This window comes from Ursus arctos, unplaced genomic scaffold (genome assembly GCF_023065955.2).
Source record: "Ursus arctos isolate Adak ecotype North America unplaced genomic scaffold, UrsArc2.0 scaffold_15, whole genome shotgun sequence".
NCBI lineage: Eukaryota > Metazoa > Chordata > Mammalia > Carnivora > Ursidae > Ursus > Ursus arctos.
This window is the reverse complement of record NW_026622819.1, coordinates 24733460-24755428: the sequence shown is the minus strand read 5'-3', so window position 1 is coordinate 24755428 and position 21969 is coordinate 24733460. Positions and strand designations below refer to the sequence as shown.

The 21969-nt window shown below is 43.7% G+C and overlaps 1 protein-coding gene across 3 annotated transcripts in view; it reads left to right on the top strand.

The window, feature by feature from the left end:
• MTMR12 (myotubularin related protein 12) overlaps positions 1–21969 on the top strand; it is a 65721-nt gene that overhangs the window by 4330 nt on the left and 39422 nt on the right. For all 3 annotated transcript variants that reach the window (XM_026506757.4, XM_026506758.4, XM_044387011.3), the window contains exon 2: positions 20890–20950. In XM_026506757.4, coding sequence (XP_026362542.1) covers positions 20890–20950 — 61 coding nt within the window. The remainder of the gene's footprint in view (positions 1–20889; positions 20951–21969) is intronic.

The following is a 21969-nucleotide window of genomic DNA, read 5'->3' as shown; positions in this document are numbered from 1 at the left end:
TGCAGGTAGTATTATTAGTGAAACATGCCTGTAGTCATGGCTGGCATTCACACGCTAAAGTGCTTTCTCATTGGTGGTCTCTAGTAGCAGTTTGCTTCTTGGCTTTTGTTAGCTTCTCTACCAGGTAACTGTGAGTGGATACAGGGCCCCTTGGAGATACAGCTAATTCATTCAGCAGATATTTACTTAGCACCTGCTAGTACCAGGCACTATTTTAGATGTTGGGGCTACAAAGCAGATGAAATGATTGAGATGATTTTTTGGTGGAACACTACTGTGTTGGACTACTAACTCTGATGACTTAGATGGATCCATGACTAGAAGACATTGGCTTATCCTAAAACAGACTTCCTTGCTCAGTCCTAGCAATAAAAAATACCTTTAAAAGCAAACTCTAGATCCATCACTTTTCTTTTTTAAAGACTCTAACTTTTTTCCATTCCAAACTAATTTTTGATGGCAGAATTTTCTCCTGGAGCTTAGAGGTCATTGACAGTGATTCAAAGGACATCAAAAGTTCTTCCTAAAATGATCACTTTCTTAGCTCTGGCTTTAGCCTGATGATCTCTCCAAAGCTTCTGCTTTTTCTCTCCTGCATGTGCTTCCTGCGGCATCTCCCTGGATCCTCTCCAATACCACTCAACTTCTGCAGATGGAGCATCAGAAGATGTCATGAGGCTATGTCAAGAGACATTTCCTGCAGCCTGATCAAACAGCTGCCATACAAACATCCTCTGTCTTAGAACCCAATGCTCTTCTGCACCCTACTTCCCTCTCTGATGTTAAAACTAGGGCTGCCATCAAATTTTTAGGCTGAGGACAACCCATACTTAGAAATTTAAAGTTCTAGATTTTTCACTGAACACCTTCAACAGGATGTTTGATGTTCTTGGAATACTTCCACTTAAACCACCCTGTGTGACAGTGTTCTTTAGTGAGAATTGGATTTTCAGGGGCCAAAGCTTTAAAATTTTTTTTTTTATTTCTAATTTTCTTTATTTGGGGGGGGGGTAAAGGGAGAGGGAGAGAGAATCCCAAGCAGGCTCCATGCCCAGCGAGACTTGATCTCACGACCCTGAGATCATGACCTGAGCCAAAAATCAAGAGTCCGTTGCTTAACCAACTGAGCCACCCAGGCGCCCCAATCAAAACTTTTCTTTTTAAGATTGATTTATTTATTTTAGAGAGAGAAAGAGAGAGTGCGCCTGCGTGGGTGGGGAGGGGCAGAGGGAGAGAGAAACCCAAGTTGACTCCCCGCTGAGTGGGGAGCCCAATGCAGGGCTGGATCCCACAACCCCCAGATCACAATGCAAGCCAAAACCAAGAGTTGAACGCCCACCCGGCTGTGCCACCCAGGTGCCCCCAAAGCTTCTTTTTAATCACCTTTAAAGATGTATACTTATTTTTATGATAAAGGCAATATTTTTTTTTAAAGATTTTATTTATTTATTTGACAGAGGTAGAGACAGCTAGCGAGAGAGGGAACACAAGCAGGGGGAGTGGGAGAGGAAGAAGCAGGCTCATAGCGGAGGAGCCTGATGTGGGGCTCGATCCCATAACGCCGGGATCACGCCCTGAGCCGAAGGCAGACGCTTAACCGCTGTGCCACCCAGGCGCCCCATGATAAAGGCAATATTAAGAAAAAAGACAATATAGCAAAGTTATAAACATCAGAAGTTAGAAAAATAAAATTACCATCAGTTATGCTACCTTAACCAAAGCAATTAGTTCCATTGTTTAGTATGTTCTTGCTTTGTCTGTGTGTGTATCTCATACGGTTGCAAGCATAATATATGTAAAGATGTATAACCTGCATGTGGTTGTCATGTTCGAAGGTAGTACTGCTGACCCATCCCAGGAGAGCATGCACTTTGAGTTGTTTTTCCAGCAGGAAACCACCCTTAGTGTCTTAAAAGTTAAGCTTGTGACTTCTGATGTGTTTTTAGGAGTCAACAAGAACAGTAGGTTTGCAGTTTAATGAATCATTTAAAATAAACCTCTTGAGATAGGTTGGGAGGTAGAATTGAACTGGAATAATTCTTATAACTGCTAATCTTTTGTTGCTCTGGGAGGATGAAGAGGGAAGGTAAAAATGGAGAGGGACTCGGGTAGAGTGAAGCTACTCAAGAGCTGGAAGGACCCCAGGGCCTCCTCCTTTCCTTAGTCCCCTCTTCGTCCCTCCAGGGCCACAACTCTAGGGAGAGCAAACAACCACTGGTCATGGCTGTGAGTGAGGCTGGTCCTTTAAGCCTTGGTTGTATTTTTACCTGGAAAATGAGAATAATAATATTATCTGATAGGTAGATGTGAACATGTATGCATATTAAATGTGATTATGCAGATCCTTAGCAGAGTACCTGGCACATGCTTAGGCTTCAGTAGATGTGGGCTACTGTTGTAATTATTCAGAAGTTGTGGGTCAGGGCCACTTGGATGGTTTCAGAAAGTGCTTAATCATTAATCTTAGAATACAGAAATCTTTCCCAGCTAAGGTATTAACGAAGTGGAGTATTTAGTTGTTGTGGTTGTTGCCATGGTATCATGCCAGGAAAGTTCACTGTGTGGTAACTCTATCTTAGAGTATTTTTCACTATCTCTGAAAGTTTCTTTTCCTCTTTTCTTTGTTCCTTTATACATTTGAGAATGATTTGATTATATTTAAAATTCCAACCTAATGAGAACACTTACTAGTTGACTTTTTTCATTGTTAACATTTGGCCTTTGACATTTTGCTAGTTTCATTCTGTGGACCCATTTTCCCTCTTCCCTCTTTTTTTTTTTTTTTTTTAAAGTAACCTCTGCTGCCAACATGGGACTTGAACTCACAACCCTGAGATCAAGAGTTGCAGGCTCTATCAACTGAGCCAGTTAGGTACCCGCATCGTCCTTCATTTCTAATGACTCTATCGTAGGCCAGTTTTGTCCATTTATCATATCTGTTCATTGATTTACTTAAGATATGAGTAAGTAAAATCAAATTACTTCTGGGACTGGTAACTTTTTATCTATTTCAAAGGCACTTGCAAGACCATGCTGTTTCAATTTCATATGTAAATACTTTTCCTAAAATAATATCATAACTTTTTGCTCTTGTGCCCCTGTCCTTCATCATTCCCTATAGACATGACTAGGGGGCAGCCTTTGGAGGTGGCATCTGAGCCCTCAGTTGATTGCTTTTTGGGAAGGGAGGGTCTTCAGCCACAAGAAAAGCAGGACTTGTGTATGGAAACCCTGGTCATGGTGGTGAAATATTTTGAAGTTTACCTCCACCCCCCCCTTTTTTTAAGATTTTATTTTTAAGTAATCTGTACACCCAACGTGGGCCTCCAGCTCACAACCCCCAGATCAAGAGTCACACGCTCTATCAACTGAGCCAGCCAGATACCCCAGTCTACCTTTCCCTATGACAGATCGCCACCCCCTATTTCAGACGATGGTCCTGAGCTGCTGGGCTTTTTGCTTTTCTTGCTAAGAGAGTTTTAAAATTCCTGAGGGTACCTTAAAGGGAGTGAGCCCAGTTTTTGGATGAAAAATCTCACTGTGTTCCTACCTTTTCTCTAAACATAAAATTGAATTCCTTTTTTGCTTTAATCTCTCAAGAGCTACTTCCCAGTGTGATTTTACCTCTCATAGAGTTTTTTTCCTCAACTAACAGTGGGTGACCATCTTCCTTGCAGGCTTGTTTTGAACATGAGAAGAGATAACCACGTTGCCCCAGCTCAGGACCTGACATGTAGTGGATTCTCAACAACTGCTAGATGCTGTTATTATTAATAGTAGCTTGAATTGGGAGATGTATTGATTGTGGACCTACCATTTGTTCTGTGTTAGAATTAGGAATGCGAAAAAACAGTTTGTGCTCTCAGGAGGCTCACATTCAGTTAGACAGCACGTCAACAGATGGCCCTAATGCACAGAGGTGGGTGCTGCCTGTTTATGGAGGAGGAGTGCACAGAAGGCCCACTGCACAACCTGCGGCCGCATCTGGCATCATCTGAAGGCCGTGTAGGACTTGGAAAGGGCAGTGTGAGAGTGGGTGCTAGTGTGAGGAGGAGGGGCACGAGGTAGTGGGCAGGCAACAGAAACAGCTCGAAAGGCGCATAGGCATGTTGGGACCAGGTGGTTGGAGCATCTGTCTCAAACCTTATATAAGGCGTGGTGGGGGGTGCAAGTGAGCTAAGTCCTGAAAAGTAGGATCCAAGGGGGTGCTGCTAGGACATGCAGGATTGTTTTCTGCTTTCTGTGATTGCTGCTTTGCCGTTAAGTCAGTCTGGCCCTTTGTGAGGCTGCAGGCACCTGCTCATTTGCCCCTGGTTCCTCTTGCTCCAAGGCCATGGAGAAGCTCGTGCTCTGAAGCTTTTAGCTCCTTGCCAGCTATTCAGCCGACTTAGTATTTACACAGCAGTTTGGGGTGGTGGTGGGGGGTGGCTGGTGCACAGACAGCAACGCCATGTGTTTTTGCAGCTGCCGTTAGTCACATCAGTTAGCTGAGATTATGAGATTCCGACAACCCTGTAATTGCCACCTGCTGCCTTTCTCCGGCACTCGTGCACATTCCAGTGCTGCCCTCTTTACTTGCAACGTAATGTGCTTGTTAAGAGCATGGCTTTGGAATTCAAGCTCTGCTACTTGCTGCATGGATTTGTTCTGGCTGTTTAACTTCTCTGAGCCTCAGTTTCTCATCTATGAAATGGCAATAAAAATAATAGTATCTAGCTCCTAAGATTGTTGTTAGTCTTTTTTTTTTTTTTTTTTTTAAGATTTTATTTATTTGTTTGACAGAGAAAGCACAAGCAGGGAGAGCAGCAGGGAGAGGGAGAAGCAGGGGTCCCTGCTTGGGGCTTGATCCCAGGACCCCGGGATCATTACCTAAGCTGAAGGCAGACACTTAATCGACTGAGCCACCCAGGCACTCCTGTTGTTAGTCTTGAGGCAATCCAGAGAAGTTGTTAACACAGTCCCCAACATGTAGCAAAAACTTATTAAATGTTCATTGTGGTCGTTATTACTCTTTACCCCAGAATCTGCAGCTGTGTGTGTGCATGTGTGTTGTTCGGCCCACCAGTGCATGTCCCCATAGTGGCAAGATTTCCTCCATTCCCTTCTAGCATTGTTCTTCCCGGGTTCTCAGCTCGGTTCGTTCTTTCTTTTTTTCTTTCTTTCTTTCTTTCTTTCTTTCTTTCTTTCTCTTTCTAAGATTTTTTTTATTTGTCAGAGAGATAAAGCATAAGCAGGGGGGGCAACAGGCAGTGGGAGAAGCAGGCTCCCCACTGAGCAAGGAGCCCAGTGTGGGACTCTATCCAGGACCCTGGGATCGTGACCTGAGCCGAAGGCAGATGCTTAACCGACTGAGCTACCCAGGCGTCCCGACGCTTTCTTCCTTTTAAGTTAGCCTTCCCAGCTGCTGCCAATGGCCCCTTCGTTCCCCAGCTAGTCGCAGTTTCTAGGATTCCCTTAGGGGTGGCCTCTTTGCCTGCCTGTCTTTATTTCTGTTTATTCTGCCTTGCCTGCTAGCATGTCCTCGTGTGCTAGGAACCACAGACCACAACTGCTTAACTGGTCTTTCCCTCTACTCGAGTCACCCTGCGCACCACAGCCAGGTTCCTGCTGGATGCAGCCTTCGTGTGTCATTTTCCTGTGTAAGAGTTCTCCTGTCCACCTGCCTCCTCCCCAAATCTTAACACCTTTTCTGGACTCACTGCAGATTCCTCTCTTCTGGTTTGTTAAAAGAGTGTTAGCTTGCGTTTGGGAAGCCAGGGCTCTGCTCATTTCTGTGACTTTGAGGGAGCCCCCTTTAGCTCTTTGGCTCTCGTTTCTGATTCATAGAGTTGGCTTATTTGAGTGCTTTTAAACCTGTTTGCACAAAGGGGCATCTGAGTGGTGCAGTTGGTTAAGTGTTGGACTGTTGGTTTCGGCTCTGGTCATGATCTCAGGGTCGTGGGGTTGGGCCCTGAGTGGAGCCCTGCATCATGGAGTCTGCTTGAGATTCTCTCTCCCTCTGCCCCACCTTCACTCATGAATATGCGCTCTCTCTCTCAAATCTTTTTTTTTTTAAAGATTTTATTTATTCATTTGAGATAGAGCACAAACAGGGGGCTGAGGGAGAAGAAGAAGCCAGGACCCCAGGATCTGACCTGAGCCAAAGGCAAAGGCTTAACTGACTGAACCACATAGGTGCCCCTCAAATAAATAAACCTTTAAAAAAAACCCAAAAAATCTAATTTGCACAAGGAAATTCTTTTCTTTTTAAACACTGTGTTTCTTTGAGGAACTTTTTCAAAATACACCGTCCTAAGTCCTGCTTTAGAGATTCAGATATGTCTTAGGGGCAGGTAAGGGTGTGTGTGTGGGGAGGTGGGCACCTGCTGCAGGAATCTGCATTTTTTTCTGGTGACTATGATCTCTTCCCTCATCCCCTGTTGAGAACCGCTATTTTACATGCAGTCATGGAGGAAACCCAAATAGAGAAAGAAAAGTGAGTGAGAAGTATAGTGGGAAAAGCACCTGGCCAGGGAGCGCTTCAGAAGGCCAGAGCCATGTTAGCCTCTGTGTGCTCGCTGGTCTTTCCTAACTGGCATTCTCCCTCTCTTTTTGTACATGGTATAGACTGTCTGTAGCTCTGGGTTCTTGTTTGCTGCAGTTGAGCATCTGTTCTCTACTGATGTATAATTGCTCCCCATCTGCGGGTCTTCTTTCTCCAACAGAACTGTAAATTCCTTGAGGGCAGGGCTGTAGTGCTGCTGAGCGTGGCCTTGTGGTGGTCAGGTGGCTTCAGAGAAGACTGTGGCCATTCCAGAAGGGGGCCTCAGAAGGTCGCTGGTGGGAGCATCATTCCGAGGCCCTTTTTTATTTCTCCTGGAGAGTGATTTGGATGGTTGAGGTGGAGAGCCGTGGTAGGCCTTTAGTGTGGTTGCTGACTCTGTTCTTGGTCTTTATGCCCCAACAGTCATCTGTTAAAGTGATTCTTGTCAAGAAGCATGAATGAGTAATACTTTCACTGCCATTCAATAAATGATGAGCTGTCAAACCAGACTGAGGGATTTGAGTCTTAGTGAGCAGTTACTTTCTTCCTTAAAAAAAAAAAAAAATCTGGGATAAGGGAAAAAAGCAATTTAAATGGGAAAGAGGATTTAGAATGGGCACAAACAGGGAGAGTGGGAAAGGAAGAAGCAGGCTCCCAGCGGAGCAGGGAGCCCAATGCAGGGCTTGATCCCAGGACCCTGGGATCACGCCCTGAGCCGAAGGCAGACCCTTAACAACTGAGCGACCCAGACGCCCCCGAATTGTGCACTTTAAATAGGTGACCTGTAAAGTATATGAATTTGTCTTTCTGGTGTTTGTTTGTTTGTTTTTTAAAGTAAGCTCTATGCCCAACGTGAGATCAAGAGTCCAGTGCTTTACTGACTAGCCAGCCAGGTGCCCCTGAATTATGTCTTAGTACAACTTTTACAAAAACAAAGTAAAAACCAAAAGTACTGAACTTTTGTTTTAAACTTTCTCAGGTTGAGAAAACTCCTGAGAAAAAGTTCTGGCTTTATCACCTGTTTAGCTGTATGAGCCCAGGCACATGATTTAACCTCTTGGAGCTTCATTGGCCTTATCTGTAAAGTGGGGATGAGAATACTTTACAGGCTCATTACACAGGGTGTATGAAAGTGGACATATTAAAATCTCCAACAGTTTATATATTTATGTGTTTAAGTTAGACCTATATTTTTGTGGATAATAGATGTGCTTTTTTTTTAAGATTTATTATTTATTTGAGAAAGAATACAAGTGAGAGAGCGCAAGCAGGGGGAGAAGCAGACTCCCCGCTGAGCAGGGAGCCCCACGTGGGGCTCTATCCCAGGACCCTGGGATCATGACTTAAGCCAAAGGCAGACGCTTAAGCGACTGAGCCACCCAGGCGCCCCATGGATAATAGATGCTTAGTCTGAAATGTTTTTGAGAGCTCCCAACTAGCCGTATGCAATGAACACTTTTAAGGCTGAGAACTGATTTGCATGATGAGTAAATAGCAGAGTCCTCAAAGACCAGATACTGGAACGGCTCAGTCTATGGTCTCTTACTTTGAGTCCAGACAGAGATCGTCAGTTTGCCTCTTACTGCATGTCTGCTTCCCTGGCTTCTGTTTTCTTGTCAGAGTAATTGTTGTTTGTACGCCAAAGACAGTGTATAGTTAGTGGAGTGGAGCTGTGGTTAGCAGGAAAGCTGTTACCTGGTCATGCTTTCACAGGGGAATGAGCCTGCTAGTCAGGCTGGCTCCAAAGTGAGTGAAGCCCTCTGGCCAGGAGCGGGGAACCAACAGCCCTGGGAATCAGCTCCAGGAAACAAATCCTGTCTTGATTTCTAGCTTCTTAGAACTGAACTATGGGTATATTGATTTAGCTTCTAGGGTGTATCTTCAGTGGCAGGGCTTCCGATTCAAAGTCTGGCTTTGAGCATGCGCCTGCCCCACTGATGGGGCTAGATTATGTCTCACAAAGCCAGTGAGATGTGCGACGAGAGTTCAGTAGTACTTGGCACTAATCATATACCTAGGTAGTATTTTTCATAGAGCTGTTTTTTAAAAATCTGCCAAGAACTCTGCTTAGAATTAAAGAATATTACCAGGATCAAGAATTATTTGTCTCTTTGTATATTTTTGTATATGCATTCTTTCAGTAGACTTTTTTGACAGATTACTATCTGAGGCTAAAAAATACAGAACAGAGGAGCGTGGGGGAAGGGAGGGAAAAATGAAACAAGACGAGATCAGAGACGGAGACAAAACATAAGAGACTCTTAATCATAGGAAACTGAGGGTTGCTGGAGGGGAGATGGGCATAGGGTGGGGTAACTGGGTGATGGGCATTAAGGAGGGCACATGATGTAATGAGCACTGGGTGTTATATGGAACTCATGAATCACTGAACTTTACCTCTGAAACTAGTAATACACTATATGTTAAATAATTGAATTTAAATACAAAAATTAAAATTAAAAAAAATATATACAGGTGTGGCCTCAGCCCCCAGTTTATGTCACTGGTTGGAGAGGCAGACGAAGTGAAAGATTGTTGCGATACAGGAGGGAGGGTGGATCAGAGAGAGAGCTTCACAGAGGTCTTGAACTGTGTGGACAGTGGATTGACGGGCCCAGTGGTTGCTCTGGGGGCTAGATAGTGGCAGTGTGGCTGTGGTCATGGTAGTGTGCAAGGTGAGAGGTGATGGTGGCCGAAAGTAAGAGTGGCAATGGGGATGGGCAGATGTGCACGGATTCTGGAGCTATTAATAAAGCCGAGCAGATAGGACATGCGGGGCAGGGAGTAGTAAAGAATGACTCCTGGGTGAAGGGAGGTGGGCGGGTGAAATGGGTAATGGGGATTAAGGAGGGCACTTGTGATGAACACTGGGTGTTGTGTGGAAGTGTAGAATCACTGTATTGTGCACCTGAAACTAATATTATTACACTGCATGTTAACTAATTGGAATTGAAATAAAAACTTAGGAAAGGAAGGGAGGGAGGAAGGAAGACTGACTTCTGGGTGTTTGCTGGTGGGGCTGACCATCAAGTGAGAGCCCAGAGGAGGATGAACAGGTTTGGTGGGGAGCAGGGGAGTGATGAGCTGATTTTGAAATGTGAATTTGGAGGATGTTAGGAACATTCCAGTGCAGGTGGCCAGGAGGCTGTTTGGGCGCCTGGGCCTGGAGCTCTGAATAGAGATCTGGAGTGACGAGCCATTTGGGGCTCATCCTCTACATTGCTGGAAGTGCCGTGAGTGGGAGAGCTCGACCAGGGAACACAGGTCTCGTGAGGAGGGAAGAGGACCCTGCCCGAAGAGGAGACTTGCAGAAGAGCAGCTGGAGAGTGGTTGTTTGGCCTGGGACTCATTTCTGCTAATTTCCACGTCTCAGTATAAATGACACTTCCTGAGGGTAGCAGTCTTCTCTGACCCTCTCTCAATGTGGTTAGATGTTCCCGCTGTGTTCCCATTAGGCCTGTGGCCTCTCCTTCTCCAGGCGCAGCACCTCACACATGTCTTTATTACAGCTTGTACTGTGGTCGACTCCTGTGTGCTCCGGGAAGACAGAGGCAGTGTGTTGTGTTCTCTCCTGGATTCATGGTGCTGGGATACAGCAGGTGCATAAGAAGTGATGGGTCAGTCAATGAAAGACTATGTGAAAGGGTGGGAGGCAGTGTCCTGGAGAAGGATGTGGTCAGCAGGCAGAGGCAGGTTGTAATGAAGAATACAATTCTGGTCAGGCAAACTGAGGCTCAGGTCCCACTTCACCTAACCTTGGTCAGCCTCGTTTTCCTCATCTGTGAAATGAGACTACTGATAGCTGTTAACAGAGTTGTGAGGATGACATGAGGTGATGCAGTCTTTATACAATGTTTTGTCGGCTTCTGGTATTTATTGCACTGTTCGCCCAGTGTTCCAGTTACTACTTTTTATTTGTCTGAGGTTAGTGAGGGCAGAAGTCAATTCTTATTTCTCTTTTTATTCTTGGCATTTGGTATTTGGATGTTCGGGAGCTGTTTGTTGAAATGAATCGGTACATACTAGAGATGGGTCACCTTGCAGCTCTGAGTAACCAGGCACAGCCTGAGTGTTGACTCACGGGTTTCGCTTCTCAGGCTTATTGGAGCCCGGTGCTTTGGGCCACTCCTCAGAAATCTGGTTGAGAAGAGATCACAGTGACAACTTGTGAATGCCAGGCCAGCTGTGCAATACAGGTTCCGGGAGGTGTCTTCTCGGGCTGTAAGCTTGCTGAAGAATGGGTGGCAGTTCTCCATCTTGTCTGGCATAGATTGCCAGCATGGGAACGCTTCTGGCTCCGCGGGGGGGGGGGGGGGGGGCGGATGGCTAGATGATGTGGGGGGGGCAGCTGCCGGTCCTGGGGATGGTTGATATTCACAGTGGGGACAGGAACAGATGCAGCTCCTTTTGATCTGTGGAGTGGAACGTGTGGAAACTGGAAGACTTGTTATTCATGCCCTTATCCTCTTTTTAAATTAAAACAAATAAAAAGAATAGCCAAAACATTGGGGTAAATGATGAAATAAGGAATTAACAACAAAAAAAACCCGAAACTCCTGTCCTAGCACTGTGACAGAACTGTTCTCCATTTCTGCTCAGACACTGTGCTAATGAATTCAGGCCACTGGGATACCCTAGTTTTGAAAATGCGGACACGTGGAGACTGCTGGCAGCCGTCTGTGCATTCTTCTGTGCCATCGTGGCACAAAATGTCCACACTTGGAGCAGCAAGAGGTGCTGCACAAAGCATTTGGTCCATTTTTAACTGCCACATTTGTTGAAAATTTGCATCATTTTCAAATGAGTTGGTTCTCGAGAATCTTGCAGAGTTCAGGAAAAGTCTGTCAGTGTAACAGGGAGAACCAGTTTTGTGTGATTATTAAAGAACCATACTTTTCTACCTTTTTTTTCCCCTACACATTGAACCAAGATAGTTAATTGGGGTCAGTAAGGACTCTTATCCCATATTTCATTGTTCCGGAAGTAAGATGGGCACCATTTGCTGGTTAGGCAGCTGGGCAGGGAGTGTCAGAGTTGAAGGATAGGGGGACCGAAGGAGTACAGGGTTAAGAGGAAGTCCAGGCCCCTCTCTGAAACCAGGTGGCAATTTACGAAAGCACAGAGGCAGCTGTCACTAGACATGAGTTGAGTTGGCTGTAGGCTCCTGGGATGACGCCAGCCTCATCCACGGCTGTTGCGCTCCTGCAGTTCTTACTGGACAGGGTTCACAATTTCTGGTCTTTCTGGATTAATGCCACATGCATGACAGTCTTGAATGGAATGCACTCTCTCTCCAGTACTTTACCATATGATTAGAGCATTTGGTGATGCCATCCAGAGTAACGGCCCAAGCCTAGATAGATATTATATCTTAAGCCTTATGTTTCTCTGGTCCCTGCTCAAGTGGTATTAAAACCTCTCACTACTTAGTTGTTACTAATTAAATTAGTCAAGGGAATCTTTTGAACATGTACCATGTGCAAGGTCTGTATTGGATTCTGGGAATATATGGTGAGCAAAAAAAACAGGCAAGGATGTGCCCTCAAAGAGTTTAGATTGGTGGGGAGATAGACTCAAATAATTACATAAACAAATGTGAAATTGCAACTATGACAAGGGCTAGGAGGGAGAGAGATACGTGGGGCTGTGAGAACCCGGTAACAGAAATAGCCCTTGTCCTGAGACCTGATGGATACTCAGAATTCACAGGTCAGAGAAAGAGAGGAGCGTTCTGTAGAAGGAGCATCCTGTGGAAACACTCAGGATGGGAAGGAGCCTGGCAGGTGTGGGAGGCTGAAAGAAGGCCAATGTGTCCAACATGCAGACTGAGGAAGAGAATGGTAGGAAACCAGACTGGACAAGTAGGTTGGGGCCAGACTGCACAGGACCTCATAGGCCACGTCAAGGCGCTGTCTTCATCCCGCCAATAATGCAAAGCAAACTGTGTGCTGAAAGGATCATTGCTGCTTTAGGGTGAAGAATGGATTAGAAAGTGGACAGATGCAGGTAGACCGGCTGGCAAGACCACCTCCAAGTGGGTGATGGTAGCTTGTACGAGGTGATGATGGTGGGGGTAAGAGGAACATGGATTCTAGAAAACACTGTTAGGTTGGCCTCTAGACTGCGTGCTCTTGAAGGCAAGCACAGAATTGTCCAGGCAGTACATAGCAGTATTCATTGTGGTTGGAGCCTTTCCTGGAATGTCATGAATCAGAAGATTCCCACTGAACCCTCAAGGATTTGTTGGGTTGACAAATCAGAGACTTCTGCCTCAGTGGACCCAGTGGAGTAAATCACAAAAGTAACTCAGCTGGTGTTGAAGAAGCCCCCGAGTTCTTCCCCATGCAGCCAGCCATTACTCCTGTGGAGTAGGTTTTAGTTTTTTTTTTCCCTTCAGCCTCCTTTTGCCTGTCTACAACACCCTTCTAGGTTTTCCCTGGGAACTTTCTGTGATTCTTGGTTTGACTTGGTTTCAGGTGGGTCTAGCAGATACATTCACTGATCATTTGTCCTGTTTTTCCTTCATTCCATGTAAGGGGTGGTATGGCATCCTCTAAGGACACAGACCAAGCCAGCTACCACGTTTGACTTCCACCTCCACATGTGCTCGGGTGTCTTCATCTGCAAAATGGAGATCATAGTGGGTATAATAACCCCACTTCAAAAGCTTGCTATAAAGATTAAATGAGTTAATAAGTATCAAACCCTTTAAACAATGCCTGACACATACAACTCAAGAAATATTTATCACCGGGTACCTGGATAGCTCAGTCGGCTAAGCTTTTGATTTTGGCTCAGGTCATGATCTCAGGGTTGTGAGATTAAGCCCTGCGCATGGAGCCTGCCTAAGATTCTCTCTCTCCTGCTCCCTCTGTCCCTCCCCCCACCAAAAAAATATATTTATCATTATTCACCTCTCAACCTCAGTAAGGGCCGGTCCTTTTAAGTACCCTCTTTGGCATTTACAGAGTGGACATTTGTGATTTCTGCAGTCCACAGGTGACCCCTGAGTCATGATTTAGTAATTCCATAGTGTTGATAGGGAAGAGATTGTATTTACTTATCCAATTGTAAAGATCAAGTTGGATAGCCTTTAATCACTCATCCAATAAATTTTCCCATGTAGACAACAGCTTATTCACACTCAGAATTCAGCATGATGAGGAAGGAGTAGGATGTACATGTGGGAATTTCATCCTGTCCTATAACCTACTTTAAGATCCATGGTCAGAGTCAGCCCCTCCAGATGTGGGTTGTGCCTGTACTCTTGTTGGTAACTGCTTTCCCCTCCTCCATTTGACTGTGTTCATTCTCCCAGAATCAACAAGCAACGGATGTTATAACTCTTTTCCCTTTCTCAGACACATTGAGATATTATCTCCATGTTTGTCAGTTCTTTGTTTTTCTGTGCAGTTCAGAAAGCTATTGTAGGGGCACCTGGGTGGTTCAGTTGGTTAGTGTGTGCCTTCGGCTCAGGTCACCATCCCAGGTCCTGATGGAGCTCTGTGGCGTTGGGCTCCCTGCTCAGTGTCTGCTTTTCCCTTTCCCTCTACCCTCCCCCCTCCCTTGTGCTCTCAATCTCTCTCTTGCTCAAGTAACTAAAATCTGTAACAACAACAACAACAAAAAAGCTATTGTAAAATACAGGAGTGAAGGAACAATAGGACATAGCCAGTGAGACTCCATTCTGTCTTTCCTGACTCCTCCCCACCACTCAAACAGCTTCCCAAATTAAAAGAAAAAATTAAGTTTTTTGTGGGGAGGGTTTTTAAGTTTATTTTTTTCTTTTTTAGTAATCTTTACACCCAGTTTGGAGTTAGGACCCATGACCCTGAGATCAAAAGTCACATGCTCCCTGACTGAGCCATCCAGGCGCCCCCGGGAGGGTTTTTTGGTTTTTTTAATGATTCTTTTTTATACACTGATTTATTGGAGTCCTTTAGGCTATTTCTCTTCTTAGTACTGTTGTCTGTTTTGGGAATGGGTATTTGATGGTAGTAATCATGGTACTTATTTTTTCTGAGTTTTTGTAAGAATTGAATCGTGTATAATTTATAATTATTTTCAAGTATTAACCAGAGAAGGGTAAGATATTAGTGATATTTGCCTACAGTGTGGCTCCTTAAATTCTGCTTAAGTGCCTATATAGGTTTTTATTCTCAATTTGTTACCAACTTTGAGCAATTGACTTTGAATAGATTCAGCTATGGAGAAAGCTTTACTTTTTGTACAGCATGCCTGAGCAGTCCCTTCCTCACATGTGGTGTCCTCTTAAGGAAGCCATTAATTTACTCTCTTGGTCTTGTAATGGATTCAAAGTACTTTGTGTTGCAGAAGACAAGACACAAAATGACCATATCTAAGTCATTATGGGCTTCTAGAAAACAAATCCTACTAATAGAAAAATGCCATTTTCCTCTGCTTCAGATATTCCTGTATACTCTGTCTTAGGGAGTTAGTGCCAGCCTGGGACTCGTTAACTGCAGGAGTTTCTGATCCACAGTAAAGAATTGAGAGTAGATTCAATTTAGTTTAATGTGGGAAACAGGACTGAGAGAGAAGTAGAAATTTTTCTTGTATGAATCTTGAATAATTGTAACTCTTACATAGTATATTTGAATTCTTTGTTTACTCAGAGGAGAGGACGAGAGAATGAAAGAAATCAAGAAGTACAGATAACTGTTATGACCAACAATGATAAGTTCCATTTACTGAGCATGTGTGCCAGGCATTTACATACATTTTTCTTCAAGCCTTATATTAGGTAGTATTGTTTCCATTTACATAGGAGCAAATGAAAACTCAGGTGAAATGACATGCCCAAGGTCATGACTGTAGAGCAGAGCTGGATTTGAACTGTGGCCCCAAGTCTGTATTCTTTCTAATGTTAATGCATGCACTGAAAGAAGTTTGGAGAAACAAGGGGGAAAACAAAATTTATTTGTATTATGCTGTATTAAAAATAAAGCTTTCTGCTGTAAAAAAGGTAAATTTCATCCTAAGATGCACATAGATTCCCACCTAATATGTGGATGCAAATACATTTGCCCCCTCAGATTTTCTGTTTTAGTGGAGAAAACATGTGTATTAAATGTCCATTTGAGAGCACTAGAGCGACTTTCAGGAAATAAGATGTCTGTGGTATGTCTTTTTAGCACTTTGGTGTCAAATGTGATTGAAAGAAATTGTGTTTTGGAACGTTTAGGGATGTTGGCTCTTGGAATTTGCCCTTCTGGCTGGATGAAGTTAAACTGAGAATAACAACTTCAGTTTTTGACTCAAAGCCCTCATAAACAGTGAAGGGTTGATGTGAAGCATTTTGGCATTTGTAAGCATTCTGGCCTATGAGAGCTTCATTGTAGGATCACCGTCTGCACCCCCCCCCCCCATTCTTTTCAAGGTCAACAGCTTTCTGGCAGGGCCCGTGTTCTGCCTTCCCTGAGGTGCCTTAGGTCTGTCACACTTTTGGGAAGATGAGCACCTTAAATGTGAACTTGGTAAGAAACTAGAGAATTTACTTTTTGAGAATGAGTGGAATGAAAACCAGGCTTCTTCTCAGCCTCTCAGCAGATTCTCAAGAGTGTTAGCTGACTTTAGCTTTCACATGCTTTTGTCCTGGATGTGGCAAATCCTTGTACAGTGAAGGACAGTTCTCTAAGGGAATTTTCCTAATTTGTCCTAATCAGTTTCATAATAGGAGACTGGTTTCCTGCTACAGGCAGTGGATATCGCAACTATTTTCCCTTTTGTAGTAGGAAACCAGAGACCATGTTTGTTGGAACTAATACTTAGCAGTGAAGAATATGAGTTCTGGAGCTCGTCAGGGCTTGGGCTGTACCCTGGGTTAGTGACTTATTTCCTATAAAAGAAGAGTTTCCGAACCTCTTTAAACCTCAGTTTCTTCATCTTTAAAATGGAGATAATACCAGTGCTAGAGTAGTCATGTGATTGAGATACTAACGAAGAGCACTTACTTGGCACATAATAGCAGCTTAATAAATGTTAGTGGCTATTCCTATCATTATAGCGAAAGCGTGCAGTTGGAGTGAAAGCTGAGCCTGACAGACTGTGGAGGGCTTTGATCGCCGTGCACAGACTTGGACACGTGTGCTTACTGCTCAGAAATCCTTTTGTTTTCATGATTTTCAACAGTGTTCAAAGTAGATGAGGTTGCCCTACAACCTGTGTTGTGGATGAATAAAGTCTTGTTTTAATTCTTTAGTGGCGTTTGAGGCAGGGGCTCACCGGCATTTGATTATTTTTCTTGGATGCTGGCTTTTCAGCCGCAGTGTGATCTTACTGTGTTTTTCTGACCTGTACTTTCGCAGACCCAGTGCTGAGGGCAGTCTGAGGAATAGCGGCAGTTTTTGGAGAAAGTTGAGCCCTGCAAGGAATCTCGGTGGCGTTTCTGTCATCCCTCTCCAATGCTGAAATTCCCACATGCTTCATAAAATATGGCTTCTCAGTGACTTAGCTAGCTGCTTTGTGTGTTTTCCCTTCTCTCTATCAGATCAGTTATTGGTCAGCAACGGGTTGTTACCATTGTTACCATCCAAATGTATTTAACATTATTCTAGGGAAGAAGAGGAGTCAGTATGTTTAAAATGAAAAATGTGTACTAAGCTTTTGGGGCATTTGACAAAGAAGATGGTGAGTGGGAAAAGGTCTCCAGCCTTTTCCTTTTTTCTTTCAGGAAATGTTCTGGAAGATTAATATTCATCCCTCTGAGAATTCAGTTGCTTGTTGTGACAGTGTTCGGGAATGGAGAGAGTGGGGCTATAGGAGGAGCCTTTCCTTTCTGTTTCTAGTGAGGGAAAGCCAGCAGGGACCCTGCCTCCTTTCGGGACACACATGCTCAGGCTCACATCACTGTCGTGATTTTGACCTTGCACAGGTCTCTGGCGCATTATCTCGCAAGGCAGGCAGTATAGCTCTTAATTCCATTCTTTTAGATGGGGACGCTGAGGCCAGGACACTTGCCCAAGATCTTTGTAGGCTAGAACCCCACATAGGGTTCCTGATTTAGTCCTGTGCTTTTTCATGAAAGACCTGTATCAGAGATTGTAAATGCTATGTGCTTAATTCACTGCCCTGTTTAAAGTCCTACATGGGCTCCCCACTACTTACTCATGGACTAAAGGCCAAACTCCTTAAAATGGCCTGAAGCCCACCACACACCCCTTCGACTTTCTCACGTCTTACAGAATTACTTGCTTCTGTGTCTTTTCACCTCCTCTCTCTGCTTGACCGTCCCTTGAACTTCTGTACATTCCTTAAGGAGCCACTTGATGAGAAGCGTTGAGGGCAGTCAAAGAAGCACTAGAAGCACTTGTTTGGATAGTCTCCCCTCTCTCCACTCCTCCCTCTTTTGGGGAGTTAGGCCCCCTCTTTTGTGCTCCTGGAGTCCCACCTCAATATCCTTATTTATAGCATCCATCCTGTTGTATTAGGGTTGTCCACGAATGTTGGTGTTGTCTGCTCCCCCTGGACTGCAGACTCCTGTTTACCCAGCGCTTGGTAGGATTCGTTTAAATTACCTTTGTGTCTTATTAAATCTCTTCTTTCTTCCCATGAACAAACCTCAATTACCTTTAGAAGCCTAGCATCCTCTGCTTAAAATATATATGTGTGTGTGTGTGTATGAATGTATATGTATATACAAATACATATATGACTTAGTTTAGAAGTGACAAGGCTAATCAGCTGACTGATGGCAAACTCTTATGAGGCTTTATGATTTGGAGGCTTCATATATCCTCACTCTATCTAAAACCCACACACTGAGGCAGTAGATGCTAGTTTTGGCATTTGACTCTTTGCTGCTAGTCTTACTTGTGAGGTGGCAGCTTGACATGGGTCCTAATCCTATAGCCCTGGATATATTGTACATTGACATGTTGCAATACGTGATTCTAGTCATTTATGGTTTCTACATTGTTAATGCAATTGACCTAAGTCAGTAATTCCCTTGATGACAATCAGAAACCACTGTAACTAATGTAGGTGAACAAGAGGATTTATTGTAAGGATACAGGTGTGATTCACAGAACTGTGGGCCAAAGGTGTGGCTGGGCCTCAGTAAAGCCTGGGAAACTGTGAGAGTGCAGGCCATGGTTGTTTTTATGTCTGGGGGAGGGGGGCTATTGTCTCCACATAACCTTTTCATGGTTCTCGTTCTCTGCAGAACAGCTTTTTTGCTTTACCGTATTTGTTACCAAATTTACAAAGTTATAGTTTAAGTAGTCTAAGAGCCAGCTTGGTTAACTTCTTTTAGACCTTCAGCCAAATTAATTTGGGACATAAAATGATTAGCTCTTCAAGGGACCACTGTTCGTTTCCCAGGCATTTGATGGTGAGGTGGTGGTTCACTCCAGGAACTTGGGGGAGCAGAGACTAGTTGTCTGGGGAAAGTGAGTTTTCGGTAGGACAGAATCCTAAAAGCTGTCTCCTGATTGTTTTGTTTATAGAATGTAAAGAAAGAATTTCACTAACCATTTCAAGAATTGATGTAGGTAGTTTTAAGTAGTATAAATTCTTTATCATTAGAAGATGCTACTTCTGCAGACATAATAGTAGGGCTAGTCCTCTTCAAACTGGCTGCAGTGTTTGACCTGAATTCTAAGCACTAGTCAGGATGATCACTAGTTTTCTAACAGCTGATTGAATTTAATGAATAGTTTTGCTATCTCCTTGGAGAATGATGACAGACCTGTCAAAAATAATTGTGCTTTAATTTAGTTCCGTGCCAAAGGCAAACGATGAAAGCTCCATGAGAATTTCTAAATTACCACAACACTCATAGCATTTCTATATGCAAGATGCACTTTCTAGAGCAATGCATCAGAATCATCTGGGGAGCTTTTTGCAAAACCAAAAGCCCAGCTGGATCCCCAGCCCTCAGATTCCTTACACTTGAGGTGAGGCATGAGCACCTGCAGAGGTTACAAGATCCCCAGATGATGTGACACTCCCCAAGTCTAAGAAGCACTGCCTCTTCAGAAGGACTTGATTTATTGGCATCTTTTGGGATGTAAACTGTAACCATCTCTAAGGTACATCATGCTGAAAATGGGTTCTCTGAGGGGTGCCTGGGTGACTCAGTCAGTTAAGTGCCTGACTTTGGCTCAGGTCATGCATGGTCTCAGGGTCCTGGGATTGAACCCCCCCCCCCTCGTGGGGCTCCTCCACACTCAGTGGGGAGTCTGCTTGTCCCTCTGCCCCTCCCCCTGCTTGTGCTCACACTCTATCTCAAATATAAATATTTTTTAAAAAATGGGTTCTCTGAAACAGCTATGATTTTCTTCTTCAACTTCAAGCTTTCAGTAGTCAGTGTTTCAGTCTGAATTCACAACTTGAGGAAATTCCTACCACCTAGAACCTCATGCCAAAGAACAAAACAAAATAAATTCTGATTTTATTTGTTAACAAAGCTGGTTGTGCCGTGTAGAATTTTCCATAGTGAAGATTTGACTGGCTGTATCCCCATGGTGTTATTTAACATGTTTCTCTGTCCCAATGTTTGTTATAAATTGGTAGATTGATACAGAAACCCAGGCCGAGTGAGGGTAGATACTTTGGCAAGACTACTTAATAGATGGTGTGGTATATTGCCTTAGGAGGCCCACCAGGCCTCTCCTTTTGTTATGTTAACACCCATTTATGACCTTTGCTTTGTTCCACTTGTTCTTTAAGGATTGCTAAGTATCTTTGAATACCCAAAAAACAGTGAACCCAACATGAAGGATTAGAAGATCTTTTCATTGAGAAACAGTGACAGAGAACCTGGCCTTGATTCCTTATTAGAAGTGATTGTGTCCCATTGCACTGCCTTGGGGTTTTAGGTTATTTGGAATGTTTTCCCATCTGTCTTTAGTGCATCTTGGTATGCTACAGAGTAGATGGATTGGTATTGACTTGACACATTCCTATTTTCCTGTTCTTACCTTCATGCCCTTTACATATGTCTGTTTTCTCTCAAGAACACATAATCATCTTTTGTTTTAGATCCTTGGTTCTCACTGGAGGGAGAGGGGAGTTGTGCTGCGGTATGTCTCCCATTCTCTGTGTTGGAGCTACCTTACTTTCTATGTAACATTTGTTCTTTTAGATAGGGAGTGCCCATCCCTGCCCCTCCACTGGGAACAACTAATAGTTGTCAATCCTAAATAGTTCAGTACATTGAACTAATTTGCTGGAATTTCCTGTCTTCCTTTAGTTAAAAATACATTTTTAAAAAGTAGCTTGTCAAATAAAAAACTCCTGAGGTTATATGATGTTTTAGTGTGTATTCTGAAAGCATGACTTTATGTTATTCATTTTGAGCCCTTAAACAAAGAAAAATATTACCATTTATTCTTCTCTTTTAGGAAATTCACACAAACGAGAAGGAAGTAACAGAGAAGGAAGTAACTCTTCACTTGTTGCCAGGTAACGGTCATGTTAGCTTCAGACCTTATGTGCAACTCAGAGCCAGTGATAAATTATGTCATCCCTAGTATTGCTATATATAAACTCCTTTGTTTTCATCCAGAAAGCATATAATAGGGATGAGTTGGACAAAAATATCAAGGTCTTTAGTTCAGTCACTACATACTTAGGTCTGAGTATTATAACATCTTCCAAGAATTTTTCTTGTTTTCCCCTCCACCCAAGCTGATGAAAATAAGCCTGAGAAATTCACCTCCTTCACAAGCAAATTAGGCCTTTTTTGGGTCTCTATACTTGGATGCATCTAGTATTCTAGTCCCCACTCAGGAAAATGCTGGTCCCCCACAGAGCCTTACATTCCACACACTCCTCCTGCTGCCCAGGTCCAGCTGCCCTGGACTAGCACAGCTGCCTAGGCCTCCCCAGGCAAGCGTCGGCTGGCCTCACCTGTGGTCTCTGCGTCTGCATCTGAGTGTAAGAGCTAGGCAGTCTTGGGGTTTACTGACCCTAGTTGCTGCCAGGGCTTTGCTCTGAGGTCATCACTGAGAGTCTGAATTGGTTGGATATTTTTGAGATGGCAGAGAGACTCTATACCTGAAGTTAAGCTTTAATCATTCCTGAATTCAGAGACAGAAACTACTTGGCGGTTGTATCCCCTTCCATGTGTGGGGCTGCCCTGGGGGCTGTACATTCGGTTCTTCTTCCATTTTTTCTAATCCCAATAGCTTTTTTTCATAAGAGTTTTTAGGTGTATTTCCCCAAAGCAATAGAGGCCTCATTCTGGTACTACTGTTTATTGAGAGGATATGAATATGCACAAATTTCTGACTGAACTACCTTATTTGGTAAATATATTAGGATCCTGAAACTTGAAAAAAAATATATCTATTTTTGTTTTGTTTTGTTTTTTGTTTTGTTTTGTTTTTTATCAATAATGGCCTAAACCTTAATGCACATACCATGTTGTCCTTCCTTTTCTTGGGTCACAGATCCTGATACTTTCATTTTTAGCTTAGTGT